At 34.3% G+C, this 26,244-nt stretch overlaps 2 protein-coding genes across 4 annotated transcripts in view; one reads left to right on the forward strand and one right to left on the reverse strand.

The window, feature by feature from the left end:
- LOC149079957 (zinc finger protein castor homolog 1-like) overlaps nt 1-7,877 on the forward strand; it is a 171,779-nt gene extending 163,902 nt beyond the window's left edge. For all 3 annotated transcript variants that reach the window (XM_089238865.1, XM_089238866.1, XM_089238867.1), the window contains exon 18: nt 6,246-7,877. In XM_089238865.1, the coding sequence (XP_089094991.1) occupies nt 6,246-7,060 (815 nt within the window). In that variant the 3' untranslated portion in view covers nt 7,061-7,877. The remainder of the gene's footprint in view (nt 1-6,245) is intronic.
- A 9,075-nt stretch (nt 7,878-16,952) lies between these two features.
- The window catches only part of LOC149079958 (cytokine-like nuclear factor N-PAC), a 37,237-nt gene continuing 27,945 nt past the window's right edge, over nt 16,953-26,244 (reverse strand). The window contains exons 8-9 of the mRNA XM_089238868.1: nt 20,342-20,466; nt 16,953-17,135 (exon numbers count right to left, since the gene is read on the reverse strand). Coding sequence (XP_089094994.1) covers nt 17,049-17,135; nt 20,342-20,466 — 212 coding nt within the window. The 3' untranslated portion in view covers nt 16,953-17,048. The remainder of the gene's footprint in view (nt 17,136-20,341; nt 20,467-26,244) is intronic.

A 26,244-nucleotide genomic window follows, 5' to 3' on the forward strand; every position in this document is an offset into this window, starting at 1 on the left:
AAAATTGATTCAGAAATCGAAATGTCTTATATGAAGTTCAAGACAAACGCCCCTGATCAAAATTCCCACTCCAAGGTTCCTAAGGTGGGAAAGTGAAAAGGGGATCTGGTGCTCAAGGTGCTGGACAAGTGGAAACAAAAATTCTTTTTTTGCCTTTATTTGCTGCTCCTGAAAAATTACTGGGGGTGGGGGGAACTAAACTGCACATTTGCCCTGTGTGATAACCATTCTATTCTTGTTTCTGGTATTACAGTTCAAGGCCCTATCTGTCCCCCTCAAGTTTCCTCAACATTTCCATTGTCAAGGTATAGCTTAGAGAGAGAAGAGTGACAGTGCGTTGTACCATATGAATTTTGCACCCTCGCTTAAGCCACCCTTGATGTTCAGTGATCCCTGGTCCAGTACAAGCATAGCCCCCCCCCCCCCACATCCTGAAGCAGAGCTCCTGGGCTGGGATCTTTGGTGGGCTCTTTTATACTCAATTTATAGCATGAAAAAACAAAAAAAAAAGATTATTGTCTCGAGGTGATGGGGTATTCATGAAGGGTCATGAATACTAGCATTTTTATTTTGTTGGTCACATGAACCAGTGTTTACAAAAGCACTTAAGAGTGTCTGTGCTTATGTCTGATTTTATACTGAGTAGGTATTGATTAACATACGCCATTGGAACATTGAAGTTGTATTCAAGCACAGTAAAAGTCTGTTATAATGAGAGCTCACAATCCCTGGGAAAATGGTGTTTGTTCAGAACATTATAACTCCAAAATCACATTTTTGAGATATAAGCATTTTCATTGTCATTTAAAAATCAAAAATAAAGCATACGCACAAATACAAATGAAAATATTATGCATCAGCATGTTGTTTAGTCGTTTGCCTGTATTTGTGCATTTATCTCACTTCTAATTAGTTATAATTAGCAAGACTTACTTTTAGATCAAAAAGCCATTCTTTGGAGATATCATGTTCTGACCAAAAACAACAGAATTGCAGTTATAACCAACTTCTTGTCAATTGAACTTTTTGATTTTTCATATTATAAATTGGGAAAATTCTTGCTATATTTCTGCATCGTAATAGTCTTGTAGATAATTTTGCTATAATATCAGTGAATGAACATGACTATAGTCATGGAACTGATATCTGGTTTAACAGCAGGTCATTCTGTGAAATGTTTTTGCATGGAATTTTGCATTCTCAAAATGATTTAATGGATTGACTGAACAATTAAAATTCTTAATTTATTATATCACTACTCAATTTCATGGCTCTTTGCTCTAGAGGTACAAATATGTGTATACCTTAACAGTTATAAAAGATTTTTAATGGTTCTTTTTCAAAGTTGAGACCTGAGGTACACATATGTGTAGCTAATTCAAATGGTCCTAGCAAAGATATCGATCCAAATAAATTAATCAATTAATTACATTTTTTTTTTTAAAGGGCATTTTGACATACAATAAACACAAATCAATCCAAAAAAAAATTTTTTTAATAGTCAGTTTTGGCTCAGGTTTGAAGAGGGTATAGACTCGTTGGCATTTTTCCACTAATCGTAAAGTTTTTTAGCATGATTTGTTTACAAAACAACTTTGAACAAGTTCTGGTCAAATAAGCCCTAGTATTGACCATGGTCTGTTAGTCACTATGAAAAACAACAGTCAAATAAAATCGTCACATATCCCCCTGTGTACAGTAGGGAAGCCTATAAATATAAAGGATAAAAAAATTACTTTTTTGGGTCCATCCTTTATGTTAGAAGTACCTCAAAGCAATTTTTATGAGAAGCATGTGCGATGAGAGGTAATAATAATAATCTATACTTTTAGTTCCATTCTTGAAGGAAGAGAAAGAAAGCCTAGCCTTTTTACAAATTTCCTTGATGTTCCTTGTTGTTCATAAATTTCAGCTTGCTATAGCTACAGTCCATCTCAAAAGTTTAGTTAATGTACTTTTCTTAAAATAACAAGAAAAATACAGCAAGTAAAATTAACACCTTTTAATGAATAATAATACCTGAAGCATTTCTACAAAAAAAAATTCTACGAAAGAACATTTAGAATATTTATAGTATCTATGGTGCCGCGAGTGCTGGCGGATGTCTCGTTATTTTGAAAACATACTGAGTCATGACTCCGTTTCTTTTTTAAGTTATTTAATAGAAGAAATAAAAGAGAGACATTTTTGAGTTACATGTTTGGTCGACAGTTGGAGCCAGTCTGAACTCCAATATAGGAAGACACTAGATAATGCCTAGCTAGTGGGTGGCATAAAAAAACATGATAAAAATACAAAAATTGCATAAGACAAACAGCACCACATATCAAAAATACAAAAAAAATGGCTGTTTAAAGGAAATTCAGAATTACAAAAATTACAGGCTTTTAATAGCTAATAGACTTTGCATTTTTTTCTAACAACATCAAACACGTCTCCATGGATTTAATTAAATTCTGTAGGGTTTCAACATCAAAACTGTACTATGCTTCCTTGATAGAGCTCTTTAAATGATCAACAGTTGAATACTGTTTTATTTGCAAACACATTTATCATAAGTATGCCCCATACATTCCTAATAAGATTCAAGTTAGTACCTATCGATGGCCAGTCAAAAACTGATACATTTTCATAATTAAAGAGTTTTTTTGTGGCAGCAGATCTTTGAATAGACAAGTTATAATGTTGAAATCTCAAGTTTTGTCCCCCCTAAATTTTCTCCAATCAGTAGCAAATTGTTCTCAAGGATATCCTTTAAGTATTAGAGTTTTGACGACCAATTTCAAAAGTTAAGGAAGCCTGACCATTAGAAGCAAATGACGCCTATACCATTATTGAAGCTCCACCTTACTGTCTGGAACACGTGATTTCTATTTTTTTTGCACCAGTAAATATGAGACCAAGCTATTTGTCTCCATATAAGATGATTTTGCTATACCATTATTGAAGCTCCACCTTACTGTCTGGAACACGTGATTTCTATTTTTTTTGCACCAGTAAATATGAGACCAAGCTATTTGTCTCCATATAAGATGATTTTGTGTTCATTCCAGTCTCTCTTCTCCACCTCTCTGTGTTGCTTCCTTGTGACAGGTAATTTCCTAACCACTCTTTTATGAATCAGATACAAGCTTCTCTCTGATCTGTCTATGAACTGTATCTGTTAAAATTTTCACTCCAAGACCTTTCATAATTTCAAGCAAGGTCACTTTTTGCATTGAAGCCAATCTTCCAACAGTTTTGTTTCCATGTAAGCTTGTACTGCTTTGCCTACCAAAACCAGGTTTTGGCTTTTGGGCACACCTTGGGTCAATACACATCAGATGCTTCATTCTACCTGTTCAAAGCAACAGCAATGCCCTTTTCAGCCTTTCTTTTTGCTTTCAAATGAAGGATTTCATCGTACAAAATATGCAGACTTTGGTAATTTTTTTTTTATGAAAACCAATCTGATAGCTTTCCTCTTTTATACTATCATGTCTTTGATACGCCACATAGAAGAAATCTTTAAAATTTGCTTATAATCAGAAGTTTTTCTAAACTTTTGAAACAGCTATTTTTCAAAATTTTGAGTTTAAAAAATCCAAAACTTATTTTCCTTGAAAATGACCAAAGTTTAAAGTAGGGCTTTGCATTCTGATCACAAGCAAAAAAAAATGAAATCAAAATTTGAAATGGTATTCATGGAGCAGTTAAAAAAAATCTATAGTGTCTAAACTTTTCAGACAGACTGTAGATATCATTTGTATGTTTAACATTAGATCTTTGACAATCACTTGTTATAGCAAGATTCTTTCTATAAGCCGTACTTGTTATATCAGACTTTTACTGTATTAGATTTATGATGATTTCAGTTTGAACATATGTCAGAAGTTTCTTATGTGTGTGCGGGCTCTCCTCTTCTGACGATGGCATGCGCAGATCTATGGTAAGGGGAGGAGGGGTGATCATCCCAATCATTCCCCCCTCCCAGCAAAATGTGAATGTGATAATTTTGCATTCAATAAATCCATTGAAAATTACTTGCATATTGTTGCATATAATTGTTATTTAATCATTTCTGATTAAATAACAAATTCAAGAAACTTCGACTAAAAATCGGGAAAAACTAGGGCATTTTTTTTTCAAAAAAAGTCAGGACAGAGAAAAAAAGAGAAAACCACGACTGTCCCAGAAAAATACAGGACAAAATGCAGGACGTATAGTCACTATCTGCAAACATTTGAGAATCATTCCCTCCCAACAGTGAGCTCTAGATCCGCTCCTGGATGGTGGACATACCATATATACTCGTGTATAAGCCGACCCCCCCACTTCAGGACCACCAAAACCGCAATAAATTGAAAACCCATGTATAAGCCGACCCCAAAAAATCCGTGCATTTCAGAGAAAAAAAATTCGTATATTTTCAAGCAAAATGAATAGCTTACGCAAATTTACAATAGATAATGATTCAAACTTTTTAAGCTGTTTCTTCTGAGTCTCCAAGCTCATCGTAATCCATCAGATCATCATAGGGTGCTGCATCTTTGTTTTCATCTTCTTCTGGGCTGTCATCGCCATTGTCACTTTCAAAGAGGATATCATCTTCAGTTCCGTCCATCGCATTGCTGATGCAACACTTTTTGAAGGATCGGATAATAATTTTGGTGGAAACAGAATTCCACGCCTCATGTACCCATTGGCACACTAGGCCAATGTCAGGTTTCTTCAAGGCACCACTTTTTGTAGTTTCTTTATCATCGGAACTCATCCCTTCGATCCACAAATGCCTCAAATAGTCTTTGAAAGGCTTGTTAATGCTCACATCTAAAGGCTGTAAAATCGACGTTAGTCCACCTGGTATTAAAGCCAATGATGTTTTCGATTTCTTTGCCTCAGCTTTGACATTATCGGTTCTGTGGGGTTTGAACATATCCCATACCAATAATGCCGGTTTCTCGAACACTGCTCCAGGTCTTTTGTTCCATATTTCCTGGATCCATTGTAGAATGCCTTTTTCATCCATCCAGCCCTGTTCCTGGGCTTTCACGATCCTTCTTGGTGGGAACTTCATGTTCAGAGGAATTTTCTTCCTTTTGAAAATCACAACTGGAGGCAATTTCTTTCCATCGGCCATGCACGATAGCACAACCGTAAATCATGTCTTTTCGTGCCCAGTTGTTCTAACAAAGATGGTTTTTTTTCCGAGTTCATCAACAGTTCTATTGCTTGGAAAAACGAAAGTAACCGGGGTTTCGTCCATATTACCGATTTGTGACAGTTCAAATCCATGTCTTTTTCGCAGTTCAATTATGAACTTCTGGAAAGATTCAATTCTGCTTTCCAATTCTTCTGGGAGTTTTTGTGCGATCTTTGTTCGCTGGCGTAAGCACAGGTCGAAACGGTTCATGAAACTAGTACACCAACCTGAGGATGCATAGAACTTTTCTGGATTTGTGTCTTTGAATTTAACACTCTCAGCTAGTTTCGATGCTTTCAGATGAATGGCTGTCCTTGTCACGATTGTACCTTTCAGTCTGAGGTGTAGCACCCATTCATTCAATTCCTTCTCAAGTTCAGAGAACACCGATACTTTTCCTCGAAGAGCCTTTTTTGTCTTCTGCATGGCTGAAATTTTCTCTTTCATTTTCCGCCATTCTCTCACTTTTTTCTTACTGACGTTGTATGTCCGAGCTGCAGCACAGTTATTGTTTTCTTCAGCGAATTTGATAACTTTCAGTTTGAAAGACGCATCATACGCAAATCTTTTAGCTTTCTCCATTTTTGATCGTCAACACTTACTGATACAACACTAGATCAATGATTTTGATCAAAAACTGACCCGAGTATAAGCCGACCCCCCCCCCCCCCCCACTTTAGGAACGAATTTTCCCACAAAAAAACTCGGCTTATACACGAGTATATACGGTAATTGGTACATGTCAGCCACCTCGTTGGACATTTTGCCTGTTGTAGCCTTGTATTTGTATCTTGTGACTAAAATATGTCAAAGACCACAGCCCTCAATCTCATGAACACAATAATATGTGATGTTCGAATTCTATGGGATTTACATGAACCAATATACAAAAATATGTGAAAGCATTGTCTTCATTAAAATAGGTTCAGAAATTCATGGTAATCATTGCAAAGAAGTACAAAATATTATCATTATATGTCAAACATGTACCAAAGCTATCACAAAAAAAATTATATTTTTTGAAATCATTAATGTAGAAGATGATGAAATTTTTATCTTACAGATGATCACCTGATGTTGTCATCTCCATTACTGCCTTGGCAGTGCACCAGTGGCTCTCCTCTGAGATCCATGGTCAAACCTAATATCTCAGACAACAATGTGAACAGTACAAGTCATCTTTCAGGAAATAATACATTTTTTGGTGCTTCTCAAATTGATTGCCCTGTAATTGATTCCATCGAGGATTCTACAAAAATTGAATTGAAACGACATTTCACCAAAGGATTTGAAGAAAGCAATGAGATTAAGAAAATGAAAATTGCTGCTTTGCGAATACTTAAAGATGAACCCATTCCAGAAGGATATATAAGATGTCGTTTCAATGAAGATTGTGGTTATTCTCATTGTGGTTATCGCGAGCATCAAACACATTTTCACTGTCTAAGAAAGGATTGTGGTTACAGCTTTTGTGACAAAACGCGTTTTGTACAGCATACTGCAAGACATGAGAGACTAGATACTTTAATGGGAGGCGATTTCCAACAGTACCGTGCAAATGTAAATTGTGGAAGAGAAGAATGTATGTATGCAAACACCATGGGTACCATGGCAAATAAGTCTTCTCATTTTCATTGTTTAAAATGTGATTTTGTATGCACTGATACAAACAAAGTTGTAGCGCATAGAAGGCAGCATGCAAAGATGGACAACATTTATGCTGCTGGATTTGAAAAATATACACCATCCCAAAGTTGCAATGTTGAAGGTTGCAACCATAATCAAAAGCAAACTCATTATCATTGTTTAAAGTGCCAGTATTCGGTTTTAGGCCTTTCACAAATGTCTTCCCATAAATATCGCCATATGGAATGCTGAGAAAGAAAAGAACATTTTTTAGATTCATATATAAAGTGCCAACAACTATGCTTTGTTGGCTGTATGAGGCAATCAAGATATGTATCTTTTATATTGTGTTATATTTATTGTTCTTTATACTTCACTGTGAAATATTTTTTTGTGTGCATCCTGATGTCTAACATCATATGTGATATTTCTTAGCCAGTGCTGTGCACTTTGGTTTTGTGCCTTCAAAATTTTGAGATGTCCAAGCTGTCTTCTTCATATTCTGCTTGTCATTTACACTGGTGATAATTAAAAATAGTGTATTAAAAAAAGATTTATAATAAAAAATATCTCATCTTAAAATTTGATCAAAACTTAAATTTCTATTTTATCAAACATGGTTAACTTTAATTGCAATACAGAATTTTTGGTAATCCATTATTTCAAAGATTTCTTATTATTTTGGTATAATTATTTACCTGTAGTCCAGTCATTACTACGTGTAGGAGAGGGTCCAATTATTGAACTCACATTATTACTTTTAGCATTCCCTGTATATGAAGTCTGTGGTGCAATATGAATTGTTAGTGCCAAATATGTTTTCCAATGGTGTATACATCATTTTTTCAAGTGAATAACAAGCAATTTGAAAAGAGATCAGATTTGTACCAAAATTTCTTATTTTTGATGTTCAACTTCTCTAAAGTGTTATTTATGATAAAAGCTCTGAGAGATGTAGATGTTTATATACTTCAGAAATACAACTTCCAGTGTGCAAGCTTCAAAGCTATGTAATAAACTGAAGAAATGCACTGATTTTGAACAAATAAAAAAGAAAGATAATTCTCCACCTGTTCATGTCGTTTTATTTGAGTATGATCTAATTTTTTGGGGGAAAAAAGTAATTTTATCCAAACAAAGTAAAACCTCCATAGGCAGTCGCCTATGTTTGGTAGCTAATCTCTGCTACCAGTTCTTCTCAAATTGAACAATAGGCTCATTTCTGCAGTGGATGCAAACAGATATGGCAGAAAAAAAATTTTTGTTTGCTTGAATCACAGAAAGCTATATTTTCTCAGAGCATTTGTTTTTTTTACTTTTTATAAACAATTCAAAGCTTTTTATCTATGACTAAAATTCAGAGCTGAACACAGTTTCTGGTAGAGCAGTGGTTACCCAACTTTTGTCACCTGTAGATCCCTTGCTTTAGTTAATTGGCTTCCCACAATACTTCAACAAAGAACTACTCCAAAGCATTGAACAGTCACACATCAATATCAACAGCTTGTCGTGATGCCCCTGACATAGGCTGGCAACACCTCTAGGAGCTGCACAGCACACTTTGAGAACCACTGCTGTAGAGAATAGAGCTGTGTGAAGATCAATGTGCCTTCCAAGTTGTGTGCATTCACAATGCAGTTACACAGCTGAAAATTCTTTTGCATACACACGAGTTTTTTACAGAGCAGAAGAAATTCACTATACTTGTATGTAGCAGCATATTGTTTTGTCATTCATGGCAGATGTGAAAATTCTGAGCACAGAATTATCAACAAATTTGCTCAGGGTATAAAAGTCAGAAACCATTGGTGAAGATACACACTTTTTCACCCAGCTTTGGTAGAGAAATGCAGTAGCTGCCAAGTATAATAATCACGTTTGGTTAACTCATTTTAATTCTTATATATATCCACAGATTTTTCTCTAGATATATTAAAAAATTGGTTGCTATCCAGATGTTTTACATAATTTTTTTTTCAAATTTTCAAGGGTTTTTTATATTAATATATGTGTAGGAGTTTTTTTATTAAATACTTTAATTCTTAACATTTTAAATCAGTTTGAACATTCATACTTCAATTTTTCATATATATGATTATCCATTATTTGCGATTGGTAAAATATTTTTTCAAAGTCATTTGAGTTGAAAATTCTTAAATAATGCACAAGAATGCCTGAATTTCGCACATGATTTTCCAAGTCATAAAAATGATCTATATACCTTTACAGATATCCGTATACCATACAGAGAATCTCTATGCTCAAGAGTTCTCCTGATAATATCCAGAGTTTCTCATTATTTTGCTGTTGGAAAAACTTGTTCATTCTCTGAATAATTTTCATTTTCCTCTATACCAAATGCATGCATAGCTCTTGATCAAAGTCCCCCATACTAATGTGCTTCATGCTTTCCCCTTTTTTTTTTTAAATTGTTCCCATCACCCACTTTTGTAATGAATAGTATAGATGGATTTGCATATCAGTAGCTTCTTTCACAACAGACTTGAGATAAGTTTTATCATTCATCGAAGCTTGCTTTACTCCAAAGCTGTAATCCATATTATTTGTGGAGAAGTGCGACAGTCAATTGTGACAGAGTCATTATTACAGAGGGTGAAGATGAGAATAGGTAGTCCTATAAATAAACTTGCCAATAACAAATATATCGTACAAGCTCTCACCACTGAAATGATTTGTGTCATTTTAAAAAAAAAATAAGAATTGATCTTTATGAGCGGAAATCTAATTCTTTTTATCAATGATCTTTCTACGTTCTTATATACTATTCATTGATATAACCAGTTAATCTTATAAGTGGCACTGTTGTTTGTTTCCATTTTATAATTACATACGTTGACAATTTCTGTTGAAATTCACATAAAACTACCTGGGAACTAACCTGGGTTGCCTCGAAGTAGGAAAGGTGCTATTACAACCATGGCCTTGGCTGGTGCATTCTAGTTTAAAAATACAGTATGAGAAAAGCACTTCTAAATAAAGGAAACAACTACAACCACCCTGAGACTACCTTTGTTTGCTCAGCAACAACTAATGTTGTGCATGAGGACCTCAGACCTTTACTTACATTCAAAATAAATGGGATGAAAGATTTCCAAAAAAAAAAACGACAAAAAAAACCACTTGATTCTTTCCTTAACACTAGAACTACCTCAATTTCTAACCCTCCAAGAATTACCAGAGCAATCAAAATGGCCTCTATTGAAAAATACATATACAGAGTTATTTCCAGACTATTTATTCTATTTCAAGACAGCAACTTATCACTCATAGTAGCTGCCAGTAGACGCCCAGTCTAAGCACTAACCATTGCTTTGAAAATTGAAGCTATGCAGTTGGTTTAAAAAGTAGGGGGGTCTTCAACGTTTTATGCTTGAGGGCCACATAAAAAAAATTTTGCATTCCGCCGGCCACTCATTAACGGCGTAGGGGGGGGGGGTGCCCCCAAAGACGATCACAAACTAAATACATTTCAAAACATTTTTAAAAATTTAAAAAATTCAATTCAATTAATTTTAAAAAATATTAATTTTGAATGATTTAAAAAAAACATTATAGGGTCAAAACATTCCTTTTTTGCTATATTAATACATTTATGTTACTTGAAAATACTTTTGAAAGTTTGTAAATCTAAATTTTTCTCAGAGATTTATTGTGCCTTCAATCAATCGCAGTGTGTCCCACCCCCCCTGCCAAAGGTTGATTCTACGTACGCTCAGATATAACAAATCAAAATGTGACGACTACTAAAATAAACTCTTTGGTTACTTACATTACAAATGCGAGTGGATGTAATTCCTAAATTAATGTGAAACTTGACATTGTTTTTGCTTGATTAAAGCTCCAATGTTAGGTAAAATTTGTGTTGTTGCTATTCGTAAATTATCCTCCAAATGCCGATCAGTCAGATGCGCTCTAGTTTTTGATTTTGTATTCTTCATTCGACTAAACAACTGTTCACATATGTAAGTGCTGCCAAATATAGAATACATGAACAATGCATGTTTGTGTATTTCTGGATACTTTTCTTCAGACACATACTTAGAATAAAAATCAATTAATGAAGGAATTTCAAAAAACTTGCATTTAACTGCAGAGTTACATTGCAAATCTGCAAATTCTAATTGTAGCTCTGGTGGAACACTTTCGATATCAACCGAGAATGGTGAGGAAAACATATAAAAATTTCGTTCTTGCGGAAGTCGGAAAATCTGATTCTGAATTCCATTGTCAGATTGGAAATGCACTGTACATAATCGTCCAGTTTCCAAGTTGTAGATCCATTTACCAACTCTAATAATTTAGGAAAATGTATGCAGTTTTTGTTTTGCAATTGACGTTCCTAAAGGACTAATTTAGATTCAAACGCTTTTACATTGTCATAAAGATTATGGATAAGTAGGTCTTTTCCCAGTAAGTGGTAGCTTAGATCATTCAGATGACCAGTGATATTGACAAGAAATTTGAAATCTCTCACCCACTTTTTATTTTGAAACTTTCCAATAAATTTTCCTTTGGATTTCATGAATTCAACTTCCTCCTTCAAGGAAAACAGGTGCTGAAGCATCTTTCCCCGGCTCAACCAGCGTACTTCTGTACAATAAATAACGTTGCCATGCTCAGCTTCCAAATCCTCTGAGAATTTTTGAAACTGTCTATGGTTAAGACCTTTTGATCAAATGAAGTTAACTGCTTTCACTAAAACAGGCATTACATGTTCGAAGTTGGAGAAAAACTTTTTGCACAAGTTTTCCTGGTGTATGATGCAATGGAAAGCCATCATCTTTGTATTTTCACATTTTTCGGCATCTGACTTTATCAATGTGATTACCCGTCTTCTGACCGGCCATAGGGGGAGCACCATCTGTAGTTATGACAGATATGTTGCCTAAGCCCAACTCACATTCTCATATTTGGCCAATGTTTCTGCCAAACTTGAATATAAGTTGAAACTTTGTGTGGTATCCTTATAAGTGCAACAACACTAGCTAACTCCTCAACAATTTTGAAGTTTTTGTCAATACCACGAATGAAAATGGCAGCTTGTGCCGTATCTGTTGCATCCATCAATTTGTCCATAGCTACTGAGTAAAACAAAATTCTTCACATTTGGATTTGGTCTTGAATACATCTGCTGACAGATCCTCCACACGTCTTGCTACTGTCACACTAAACAAACTAATGTTCGAAACAGCTTGAGCCTGTGATGGGCAAAGCACATCAACTGCAGACTGAAGGTATTCTTTAACGAATTCTCCATCAATGAAGGGCTTCCCACGTTTTTCCCACTTCCAATTTCTTCTGCTATTATATAACTAACACGAACACAATTTTCAGACTGCTCATCTCTTCTGAAAAATAATGACTGTTGACAGTTGAGCTATGATTTCAGTTCATTGACTTTTCCCTTTCGAAAATGTCCCTCCAATCAAGAATACTTTGCACTATGCTTGGTATCGTAATGTCTCTTAATATTGTATTCTTTCATCACTGCTACGCTCTCATTGCAAATGAGACAAACTGCTTTAGCCTAGTGTTTGATAATAAAAAAGGGATGACCACTTTTTCTTCAACTTTTTTTTTTTTTTGCTATCACGGTTCACCATCATGCACTGATTTAAAGACTAAAAGGCTTCTGATCAAAGGAAAAAAACACAAGTAAACTAACTGTACCAATATTGTACAAATAGTTCTTCCAACCACAATCAAGATGTATACATCCACCTTCTCCTTTCCCAACCATGCACCCGAGAAATAAGATACCATGGAAATTCCGTTCATTTCTGCTTTCTCCCACTCAAGGAGGATGGGATATACTCGAAGTTATTCATGGTGAAGAAGTGTATGGTGTGGTTTTTTTTGCATTAAAGGACTTATTAAGAAGCTAAATACTGTACACTGATCAGCCTGTCCTTGTTATAAGTCTATATGAAGATGGGTGACTTTTTTTTGCCGAAATATTCGTTTACCCTATTTTTGAATGATATTGCGTCAACCGATCGAAATGTTTTGGTGGGCCACTGGTGACCTGCAGGCCATGGGTTGAAGACCCCTAAACCAGTTTCCCAAACATTTTGTTCCATTGCCCCACAACTCAAGCCAGCCCATAGGATCCTATACTAAACCCACAGGTTCTACTGTCCCCAGGGGTCGATATTGCCCACTTTGGGAAACACCAGTTTAAAGCAATCTGTTGGTTAGAAATTCTCTCTGATTACTCTGATTATGGACCAGGTTGCTGTATTAATTTAAATAAAAATAATGAAGTTGCTGTTGTAATTTGCATTGTTAGTTGGTTTAAAGCCAAAAATGGGAGATAGGAAATTCTGGTAGACTTGAAGCTTGTTACATAAGATTTCTCACAGCAAAAAAGGAATTGAAGAGAAATTCCAATTGAGAGAATAAAGGAATTTGATATACAGTGAGATGTGTATTGATGCAAAAACAACCCTTTTTAAATGATTCAAAGAAGTGAAATGAATATATGCTCTACTGACCGGACCCTTGCTATAAGAAAAGAAAAACGCGCACACAAAACTTGCTAAAGGAAAACACATATGTGTATTAGGTAAAAATAATTTTAACAAAAAAAGTTTAATGTCCACAATCATATCAAGGGGAAAAATAACAAGATTACCCTTTTGAACAGCATTGGTGAGATATCTCACTTCCTTGAAAGCTTCTTATTTTGCAAAGTTGATTTCTGAATGGAACACTTCTCCCGATACCCTTAGTTTGCATCTACTGAAAATCTGAAGAAAGCCTATGTCATTAAAAAGATACGACATTTTAAAGGGGGATTTAGTGATTTCTGCTGTGTTTTGCTAACACATTTTTGTTCACATATTCAATTACATACGATTTTAATCAAATTTTTAAAGTTTTTTTTATAAATATTTAAATTCAATCTCTACTTGTTTTCAAAATGCTCAGGATATTGAAAAATATGTGCATGTAAATTATGTTTCATATATTTGTTTCATTTGCGTGAATATGTTATCTTCAAAGTCAGTATGGTCATTTGATCATTTTTGTCGCACCACTGTCATTTTCTGCACACAAGGGGTAATTAGACCGGGACCTACAATTTATTGCCGATTCCGAATGCAGGCTTGTTTTTTACACTCATCGAGAGGTTGGTACGCTAACCCCTTGATGGGGGACTCCCTGTGGTAGTAATTTTTTGCTGTGGTCAAGTCGCCGTTTTTTGTTGTACCCCTGTCAGGAAAGTTTTCTGACAAGGATGAACCGGGTATCGAACTCGCGACACCTCTAAACATCCTTTGGTACTTTAGGTGAGCATCTTATCAACCTGGGCTACCGCGCCCAAGTCAGTATGGTTATAATGTCGTTCATGTATAAGGAATAAATTTGCTGTTTTTTCTGAATTCATTATAAGCAGATCTGGTAGTATAATCTTTTCATGCAAATTGAACACCCCACTGTGGCAAACACTATGGTAAAATCTGTATAACAGTTCCAATAGGCTGTGATCTTCCTTTTTTTTACACATTTTGAAATGTACATATCCATCATAACATTTAGATTTAAACTGTTGATGAAATTGACTCCAAGGACAAAAGCATGAGGTTTGAGAACGCTCTTTATGCATGGAAAACTTCTGAAAGATGTGAATGCTTTCCATGGCTGAATATGACATGTCACAGCTAGCGCTACATATCTATCATAACATTTAGATTTAAACTGTTGATGAAATTGACTCCAAGGACAAAAGCATGAGGTTTGAGAACGCTCTTTATGCATGGAAAACTTCTGAAAGATGTGAATGCTTTCCATGGCTGAATATGACATGTCACAGCTAGCGCTGCTGGAAGACAATATGATAGATTTTCAGTAGGTAGGATAGATAGATTTTCAAATCAGCCTTGTACCTTTGTTTCAACTCAGTTTCTGCATTCCCTATTACAGAGGAATATTTAGAATACAAAAGATAGATGGAATGAATTCAAATAAGTTAAAGACTAAAAAAAACTAAAAGACTTATAAGCTAAGAAAAAAAGTTGAATGCTCTGTAATGGCTGCTTTAAAAAACCAACAAATTAAAGGAAAACATATCCCATAAATACCATGAATTTGCCCATCCCTTAAAAATAAAGCAATTATACCTTTTGCCTGCAAGATAACAGCTATGAGAACTATTAGCTTTTAGAAGGGCAAAAAATCTGAAGGCTCACAAAACCTCCTAAATACCACAAATATATCTAGGAGGTATTGCGAGAGCAAACAGCAGCATCAGCTACATCAAAGACTCAGAAAAGGATAGCTAGAATATTATCATGTTCAGATTCAATTTTTAAAACATTCATATTTTTTTTTAAATATAAATTTTTATACTTATTTTCGTTGATTTATTTACTACAGTAATACCTCTACTTATCTCACCCTGCATTTACATCTTGTCATATAAATATGATTTATTTTCTCAATCAGACATACCTTGAGCAAATCTTGAAGGCTCTTGATGTCAGGTTCTTAGAAGGGAAATTCTACCTCGACTTATGTCATTGGTCCTGGAGAAAATTACTGACATAAGTCAGGTACATTGTATTTATTTAATTCTTATTTCCATAAGTCAGTGAAATGAGATTATACTGCTTCATCCAAATCACCTTAACACAAGGGGTAGTCATCATGGCCCCCACATCCTGAAGCAGGGCCCCTAGGCTGGGATCTTTCACGGGGCCCCCTTTATGATGAATTTATAGCATGAAAAAACAAAAAATGATTAAAATCCTCCCGGGCCCCAGGGCTGGAGCCTTGTCAGCCCACCCCTTGTGGGGGCCATGGTGGTCATAAATAAACTGACACTGCTCAGACATATGCCGTGCCTATTCTGATGGAGGTAGTTTGATGTGAAACTTGGTATATAGGAAAAATGTATTGACCATGCAGAAAAGATACAATAAAAAAATAGTTCAATTTTTTTTTACCATCAGGGAAAAAATGGTATTTGTTTTATCTGTTATCTTTTTCCCATGGTCCAAATAACATGTATACAAAGTTTCTATAAAATACTTCCACCACAACAGACGCTATTTAGGTCGGAGTAGTATCGGTATAATTAAGCTGACTAGTGTCAGTTTAATTATAATTCAGTGAAATTCAATAAAAACCTCCTTTAATGGCCACCTCTGAACAATAGCCACATTTTTTTGGAACCGAATGCATCCCATAGGCTTAACATTAAAAATAACCTCCGAATAACAGCCACTTTGGACATGAAGTCGAGAAAAAAAATACACATATTGCTATGAGAAAAAATAATTTTCAAGCTGATTTTAAAGGGAGTTCCCCCCCCCCCGAACTTCGTGGTGAAAAAAACATTATGTATCCATTCTTTTCCTGGGTACAAAAGCTAGATGAGTATATTGAAAGCAGTGGAGAGGGGGAAAAAACTTAGATCATAGGGGACAACAGGAGACCTGCTGGCGGCACTCTAACCACTAGGGGGTATGTAAGTTATCCGATTACTAGAAACCCTCTGCTTATTCATAATCACTACTCCAAGAGATGGCTCCATCCAAAAAACAGTGCTCTCAAATAGGAATAGAAATATCCAGAACTATTAATTTTTTAAGAGGGGATGTGTCAATCTTTTTCTTTTCTTTAAACAAGAACTTATGTCTTGAGCTATCACATTGGACTTGAGAATGCTCTGGAAAGAAACTGAAAAAACAGTCTTGGTCCATATTAGTTTTTCTCGCCAAGTCGTTTCTGTTGTGTTCTACCTCAGCACTGCAAATCTGAATTTTTGGATGCCATAATTGTGCTTCAAATTGATTAATCAATTATTATATTTTCAAAATATAATCATATATTTTAATATATAATCAATTATATAACTATCATAATCAGTTACAGAATGGATTGTCATTTTGTATGTTATATATCACAAATTTCAGGGTTTTTTTTTCAGAAATAAAATTACAGCTCCCAATAACGGCCACCTTCCAATAGCGGGAGTATTTTCACGGTCCTGTTAGTGGCTGTTGTTGGGAGGTTTTACTGTTCCTGACTCCATGATATATTGAGAGTGTGATATATAACAGAGATAAAAAATATTTTCCAAAGTGCACACTACAGAAAACTACAATTTGACACAAAGTACATAAAAGATGATAATAAGGACATGTTAAAAAAAAGTATCTGAGTGTCTGAAACATTTTGCAGAAAAATTTACATCAGAAAAAAACTGATTATATTAAAAAAAGTTCATTGGTTGACTAATCCTTTGTACAGCACAGATGTCATTATATCCATAGCCTTTCTTTACAGCTGCTACATAAACCTATAAAATAAAGAATTATTTTAAGCTACGTTAGTGGACAAAAACATCCGAGAAAAATCTTAAAAATTTATTACAGAAATTACAGTAATTCAATAAGTTAGTGAAGTTTAATGTACAAAAAATGCATCACTATATTTTCCTATGCTGACCTATTTCTCCTGTACTTGGCGAGGCAATATGACTTATACACCAATGGTTTATTTACCGATTTTGTATGAACTCATAACTTTGAATCAATAATTAATTTTCCAGAAATATCAATAAACAAATAATATTAAAAAACAAGCTATATTGTGGTCATTTATTGCACTGTTTAGAAATTTTTGAGCAAAAATGCTCTGGTGGTACAAGTTTTAGCCACTGATCAGCATTTTCACAGTTGTTATAATTTGATTTATTTTCCCATGAGGGGGGAGGGGGGGGGGAGGAAGGCAACCCCTACCATGGAATGGACTTGCCCTAAGCAGTGTCGCACGAATTCATGTGATATGTGCTGGTGGTTGGCTGACAGTATTGTCCAACAGGCAATCAGTTGTTTCTTCATCTGCGTCTGCAGAATGTTAGCTAATAAAAATTCCAGGGCTACCATTAAAAAAAAAAATTAAAAAAAGTACGACAAGGGGGAAGGGTACTTTCCTAAGACAACATAATCATAGCCTTATGGGAAAACCTCTCAAAAATTTATTTTTGAATTTTTAAGAAATTAAAAAAAAAAAAAAAAAATTCATACAACCCTATTTTGTATCCTATATAATTGACTCAAGCCAAGAAAAATGACTTGGTAACGAAAACAATTTGGAGCCAAAAAAGTGCATCAGTGCCTACAGATAAGTTTTTCTGTCTCTCTCCTCATAATATATTACATTCTTTTTTTTGAGAAGTCTGCCTCTGACAAAGTCCAGTCTTTCAACTCTGTTCCTCGATGTACAGCATATTATGAAGACGTGTAAGTTTTTAAGAATGTCACTCCTCCGAGACAACTTCCAATTGCACAGTGTAAAATTTGTAAATTACAGGGTCTAATGTAAATGAGGAAACCACATAGTTTCACTGTGCTGCCCATACTTTTTATTGGGATTTGTTTACATTTTGCTGTTCAATGCCAGCGTCATCGTTTTTGACAAATGAAACACTTCCATTTCTAGCTCTTTGCAGAGCTCTATAAACATTGTTTATGCCTCCACATGTCCAAAAACTAGAGAAGACACCTGAATGCTATCAGGTAGCATCACAGTTATATAACACAGAATAAGCCTATGTTTCGAACTGATTTATTAAGCAAACTGTTGTTTCACCTATACACAAAATGTGCACCATAATTTCGAATGAGGAATATTAGTTACTGCACAATGAATAGTTCAAGACCATGAAGTAGTTGCTAAGGTGACGGTAGCGTATTTGACTCCTATTGATGAGACTCATTTCAAGAACATATTTAATTATGAGGTTATTAAAGATATTTACAGATACATATTTACATGAGATTAAGAGAGAAAGATGACGTGGATGTATCTCGTGTGGAGCTGATCTGCTGTTCTCACACACATGGCCTTTCTGACCCTCTGAAGGGGCATCCGGTCACGTGATCATCTCGTGCTTTAGTACAGAATGTACTGAGATTCTTTTACGCGACCAGAGCATGCTTGGTAGGAGAGCCAATATGCACAAAGTACAGTATAATAATAATAAAAAGAATGTTGAGGCTCTACGTAGTAAATACAAAAAAAAAATTCCCCCCCCCCCCAGACGGAAGTTTTTAATGACTACCCAAAACATTGACACAAAATGAGTTTTTGAACCCTCAAACTAAGCAAAAGAAAAAATTAATAAATTAAATGGCCCACATACAGCCTCCCAAATAACCAAATAACCTGAAAATACTATACAACTTCTGCTTAGGCCTTAGGCAGAATCATTAATTGTAATTTACTGTTTGTATTATTTGGCAATATTTTGATGATCCCCCCTCTTCATTTAAAAAGTTGTATGAATTTTGTTGACAAGATTTGGTTGGAAAAATAGGACAAAACCTAGAAAGTAAAGGTAAGACAAAACCTAGAGAAAGTAGGACATTTCACCAAAAAAGTAAGACAAGTGGGAGACTTGGAGTTCATAATGTGCATCTGCAATTGATGGCGGTGTACGGTGAACATGCACTATCATTGACTCATGAGCAGGACTGGCACAAGCATTTCTGTGAGGGACTGGAATCTCTAAATGATAATGTGTGGCGTGGTCAAAGTCACCTTGTCATCACAGATACTTTGTGAAAGAAGCCAACCAGATAATTAAACAAAACAGACGACAAACAATAAGGGGCATCAGCAAAAAGGTGGGAGTGTGTTTCGTTTCCATTCCTGCCATTATTACAGAGAAACTCCATTACAGGAAAGTGAGTGCACAGTGGAAACGCTTGTGCTAGTCCTGCACATGAGTCAATGACAGTGCATATTCACCATATACTGCCTTTGTTTGCCGATGCACTTTACGAACTCCAACTCTTTCGGCCACTAAAAAACAAACAACACCACACTGCTTTGCTTTACTCACAAACATTCTGCAAACACACATGAAAAAACAACAGATTGCCTGTTGGACGATACTATTTGTTCTAGACTCTGCCACGAAGCTGGGCTGGGAGAGATCTCGGCAATGGGATAAGTCCAGTGGCAAAGTTCTGGCGTTCATTCATTCATGTTGGATGATACTGCCGGCCAACTGCTAACACATATCATATGATTCCGCATGACTACCTTGGGCAAATCCATTCCGCAGTAGGGATTGCCTTCCTTACTTCCTGCTGTACCTCTACAACAAAGTTTAAATAAACCAAATTATAGCAACTGTCTCATTTTCATTTGATCCACCCTTAAAATTTTATGGTAAGAAAAGAAGTAGAGAGTCTGCCACGTTCAGTTTTTATCATGTACAGTAAAGTTCAATTGAACAGGGTCAGAAGCAAAGGGATGCAAGTAACAAAATTTAAAAAAATTAAGTCAAGTTCTTAAAGAGGTTCCTTTACCCATCATCTGACTACTGGCAGACAGACCCATCCTATATACTAGGGCTGCTTTCTAGCAGCCACTAGTTTCACTACTACATAGAACTACATAGAGAAAAAAATGTTCTCGGTTAAAGAAAACGTAAGCATATAATTATCAAAATAAGTTGGAATGAATAATTGAATAATAATCGAATTGAGTTACCTGAAAATTAGCAGCTACAATATTTGAAGATGCATCATTAGAGAAAAGAACTGTTTGCAGCATAGAAAGGGAATGCTTCATGTAGTCAATAGATGTATCAGCTTTATAGTCTCTCTCTATCATGGCTGTAAAATACATAACATTGAACCTTTCTGTTAAAAACTATAATATTTGGGGGTGGGGTATGCATAAAAAAGTGTGAATTAAATACTAAGAAACTCTTATATAATGCCACTCAAGGGACCAGAGAAAAGTATCATTATACAGGACTTATTGTTATAGATGGAGTATGATTAAACTAAAAGAAGTGTGCTGAGACTTAAGTTTAGTATAATTAGTACAGGTGATTATAATTACAGAGGGTGCCATTATATATAGGATTTTAAATTTTAATACATACATAGATAGGATGAGTGTAAGTGTGTGTTCAAACACAGACCAATATTTACAATAGCTGCAAGAAAGTTAATTCAATATCAATGTTTTGATAATCATGAAAATGTTTTACTTATGCAACTGGAACACAGATACAAAAAACCAATCTTTTGATCAATTAAAACAGAATTTCCCAAACTGTCTATCACCCCCTTTTCAAAAAAAAAAATTTCTTATCGCTCCCCTGGAAGTGACATTAAAAATCCACATTAAAAAACTGGAAGATGCAGTGATGAATTTTTGCTCTTTTTTTCCATTAATATGTTTTCCTGCAACAGAGTAGCATAAAAAGGGTTAAAAATTTGAAAACAATTAAAGTTTCAAAAATTACAGTAAAAATTACAGTTCAAAGCATATACACATATTTAAATTGATTGCAGTCAAAGTAACATTCGCATCACACTTAGAAAATATTTATCAATATATATGAAATTGATTTTCTGTGTGTGTTCTCTATACAAATCTACAATTTTAGACCAATCAAGAAAATAATTTTGCATATATACCAAACGGGATCAGATTTGAACAATAGGCTCTTTAAAGCTTTGTCAGAGCAGGGCAAAAGGGCAAAATCTGTCAAGCAACAATGGTTTCTGGGCCTCAACAATGACTTTCAGAACGTTTACTTTGGTTTCCGTGGTTCCCTAGCAATGTATTTCAGAAATATGCTTTTACAATGGTTTATCACTTCTTTAATTCTGCCAGTATTATGTACAATAGTTTATTCCTTTATAATGGTTGCCACTTTTTCAATCCTGCCAGTAATTGAAAAAAACCTGGACAGTGTCAGGTATTATATATATATAGCTAGTTATTTTTAGCTATATTTAATTTTTTTTTAATAGCTTTATTATAGCTATTATTTTTTAAAGGACACAGACACAACTACAAATAGCAATCCTATTGCACGTGATGTGGAATCATTATTTGTTAATGCCTAACTATTTTACTATAAGCAGCATTCTCATATCCTCACAATTGAATATTTGTAGTTGATTTCAATTTTTGGTGAAAGATTTGTGACTGCATTTAAATTTGTCATACCTGAAAAATTTTGTGTTACATTAGAACCTCTCAATATTGGACACTCACGGAATGAAAATTTTCTCCCCTAACGAGGAGTGTCCAGTAAAATAATCAATCACATATCCAGAGAGTCCCATAGACATAATTCAAAAGTGTTTGGTAACTGGAAGTGTCCACTAACAGGGAGTGTCTGTTATGGGATGTTCCACTGTATATCTCATAAAGTCCAGGTTCAGTATTTGTTTTTGCAACAAGAACAATTAATGGCCATCTCCAAATTTGAACTTCAGGCCCTCTTTTAATGATATTTCTGTCAATTTTTCTTGATGTGGTTATTGTTGAAGATTGAAAGAAAAAATATTGAAAATTGTTATTTTATTCCGTACAAATTATTTATTTCATTACAGATTGTAAGGATCTCTTAGGAATACACGATGATCAAGTTATATAAAAAGTAAATATTCTTTTAATCACCCTCCCCGACCTCCTATTGTCTCCTGAAAAAATTTAAACTGGATTTAACATGTGTTACCTACTACTATGAAATTGCACATCCAGAAATTTTATTTTACAGGAAATTATTCCCACCAACGCATGTTGGACTTAAGTGTTCTACTTTTCGACATGGAGCATAGAGTAAGGTGTTGATGAGTTGAGTTTCAATGCATAAACCTTCATTGATGATAAAATTCAGCCAATCCTCATTACTCAAGTTCAAGCAAAGTCACTTGCACCTAGCTCACAATTTGAAATATTTACTTTTTAAATGGAATTGATGCAAACTACTCAGTGATTTTGATTTTATAGTGGTTGTCTTAGAAATATGTGCTATCAAATTTAGAATATACTATTCTAATTAGAATTAGTGTTGTAACAAACTAGATGCATTCACACTCTCTGATGCATGGGATGGCAACCAAATTTACCTCGCAATCTGCTGCTTTATGACTTTCTCCCCTTATCAGAGATCGACTCTGATGAGACACGAGTCCCAGCTATTTTGTTGTTTTTTTCAATCACTAGAATACTGCCAAAAAATTATTTCAGTTTTGTTTTTGGATTGTCGATTGGATTTTTACCAATCCTGTATGTTTACAATTCAGAATAGTAATAATTCTTTCCCTGGTAAATCAAAGAAGAAACCAATGATAAAGGCAAATGAGGAGGAAAAAGCAGTAAATTCCTAAAGCATTTTGACACACTACAGGCGCCATATTCAAGGGATGAATACAATCACTATCAACGCTGACTGGGGATCTCACTTGGGTTGATTACCAAATTTTATGCACATTGGGAAAAATATGTCACTTCAAGTCAGATGCCATGGTCAGAATCAAGTGTGTCTTTTGCATGGTGTTTGACCATTGCCCACTTTTTTCATACAAGCAAAACTGGTCATTTAAGAAAATGTGGTACATAATAATTCATTTTGATTAGCAATAACACTAATAAATGATTTGTACTCGAACTGTTCAACTATAAAGTTTGTGAAAAAATGAAAGTTTAATCATTAAAATAAATTAGTTTTTGAAATTACCAATCAAGCCGCTCATTTGTTGTTATTTTAAGTAAATTCTGAAACAAATTTGAAAGCAAGTATTTTCTTATTGTATTACCTTATTTTCTGTTACGTTATTTTGGGTATGAACGGTTCCACAGGAGAAAATAAAGTTTTGCCAAGCATGCACAAGATAATGAAAAAATAAAAAAAGAAGACACCTCATATTTTATTTTGTTAATTTCCTATCAAAAACATTATCCAGGTATTATTCACTAGGTAACCAAAGACAAACTGTTCATTTTTCCAATGGCGATTGAAAAGAAGAGGCATCCGAAATAGATATGGATTTCTAATGTGATTCAATGATAGTTATTAACTACGTAGAAGTCAAAATATAGTACACTGCAAAAGTTATCAGGGGTCTGCAACCTTTTTTGGGTGCGGGTCAAAATAAACCAAAATGTGTGTATTAAGAAGACATTTCAGGTATATACTTTATATACCCGAATATAATTATACTTTATTTTCGGAACTCAAGTGGGTCACTCGAAATTATGCAGGGCTCAGCGCAGATCATGGCCTCAAAACTAGTGAAAATAGTGACCAAATGAACAATGAAATTTTGATCATCAGCAGACTTATGAATCATTTTTACTAAACTTTGCATTTCAATGGAACTCTCCCAAATTGTTTTTTTACATAATAGTGTGATATAATTAAATCAAACTCTAACCCCTATTCTATTAACCAGAAAAGTTTTGAATAACTTAGTAAATGTATGAACAACTATGTGTGAGAGAGAATTACATTCATTTATAAGTAACAGTTGTAATGCCTTTCCCTCATTTGGCTTTCGACAACCCATCTCAAAATTGATTTAAGCAGGAAAAATTTCAAAACACGAGAAAGTTTTCACATTTAAAGGGGGGGGGGAAAAATACAAAGTTTGATGGAGAGAATGTTTTCCATCCACATACTAGTGGATTTTTCATTCATGTTACGCTATGAGCGACAATATTATTTTGTGCACAAAATACAAATTTTACTTCCATACCTAAGTTTCTATAATATGTTGAGACACATGTTTTTTTGCTAATTTCTATTTTAGCATAAGTGTTTTTTTTAGTTCGGTCTTGATCATCGCCTCGGCTTGATTAACATACTTTGAGATGACTTCTTTTGCTGGGTCATTCTTAGACTTATCAGAAATTTTAAGAATTTTAATAGAATGATTAAAAACTATAAAATTAAATTATTAAATTATTTTTAACACACAATATCACTTTAAATTATTAAATTTAATTTAAATTATTAAACTTAATAAATTAAATTAATTATTTAAATTATTTTATGTTGAGGAAGGGGAAATCCTCACCCCCAGCATCAATGGCAGAGCCTACTGATCTCATTTGATGTGATTTGATTTGACTGATCTATACATATATATACGTCTATACACACAATTTTTGTGAGCTATACAGATAAAATATAATTACGTTAATTGATACATTTATATTCCTCCGGTCATTGCCTATACCTAATAAAATTTTATTATTGTTATTATTTTTTTATTGTTTTTTCTTTTTTTGTTAATCATGATTACACACTAATTTCATTGTATACACCAGATTCACCAATAAATATCAATATCTGTGCAAATCATGATGACATATATATTAACCTATTTGTTTATATGTATTACTCTGTTTACTCCCCCTCCCCCTTTTTTTGTTTCTGCATTTATAATTATTTTTTTTCTTGTTAGCTTTTCATTTTGATGGCTGTATTATACACATAAATGATATACTTGATTCAACTATTGAAAATGACTGTACCCTTATGAAAATGGTAGGTCCACTAGTATGGATCCCATAGGATTCCTTGATGGATTTTTTTTGTTATTGTTACAAAACATATAAATCAAACAATGACAATAAAATAGAAAAAAAAATTGTAGTCATTTTACAGATCCAGGATGTATTAATTAGATAATTCAAATTTTGGATAATTCTTTTTTCCAGTGACTTTGGACTTTGAATTAACCAAGTTCGACTGTATATTAAACAAAATTGTTGGGCATTTCATCCCATTCTATAAAGCTGGAAATATATATATATTTTTAAAAATTAAAAGACCAATATACATCAACATTTTCAGTTTTCCAAAAAGTAATTGAAAAATGTACAAAACACCAGCTTCTAAATATCCTAGATAGACAAAAAAACTTTTCATCTAATCAGTATGGAATCCAAAATAAATAAGTTCTTATTTTGTGACACACTTTATTTTCACTCTCAAAACTGGTGCAGGGTAATTTTTGAAAGTCTTTTAAGCATTTTTAAATTGGGATCATACCTCTATGTCGAACTATGATGAATTAAAGGCTGCACTAGCACTTACAGGACACCCTGTGTACCGACATTTTGATGACTTGAAACTAACTACTTTGAACAACCATTGCTAAAGTTTTAATGAAATGGTTTGATTCAGAGTATTATGTTACTATAGAATGTTAGAGCTTAAGCTGTTAATCTAGGGAATATATGAATCCAAAAATAGGTCTACAAGGGACGTCCCAAAAGTAAGTTTCAGCTTTCATTTTCAGAGTCTGGCTTTATCCCAAACAGGGAACAATGTCAGAACACAATGCCATTTTCTGATGAAGTTGCCACTGACACTGAGGAATTTGTCATATTGTGTGATCAACTTGAAGAAACTTTTCTCATAATTCTCTGTGCTCTGCAATTTGACAGCCAATCAGAGTGCTGCATTGTTTCCAAATGGACATCCAGACAGTACTGACCATTGACATCTCAACTATTTGATGGGATAAGACGTCATCATTTTAGTGCTCTATTAACTGGCTATGTATTTCTTTCACTCACTTCCATGCACCCATGGAAGCACACACTTCATTCTTTGACCATGTTCCCAGCACACA

Source organism: Pholcus phalangioides, unplaced genomic scaffold (genome assembly GCF_987345545.1).
Source record: "Pholcus phalangioides strain wild (caught in Gottingen) unplaced genomic scaffold, Ppha-v1.0 ptg000011l_1, whole genome shotgun sequence".
NCBI lineage: Eukaryota > Metazoa > Arthropoda > Arachnida > Araneae > Pholcidae > Pholcus > Pholcus phalangioides.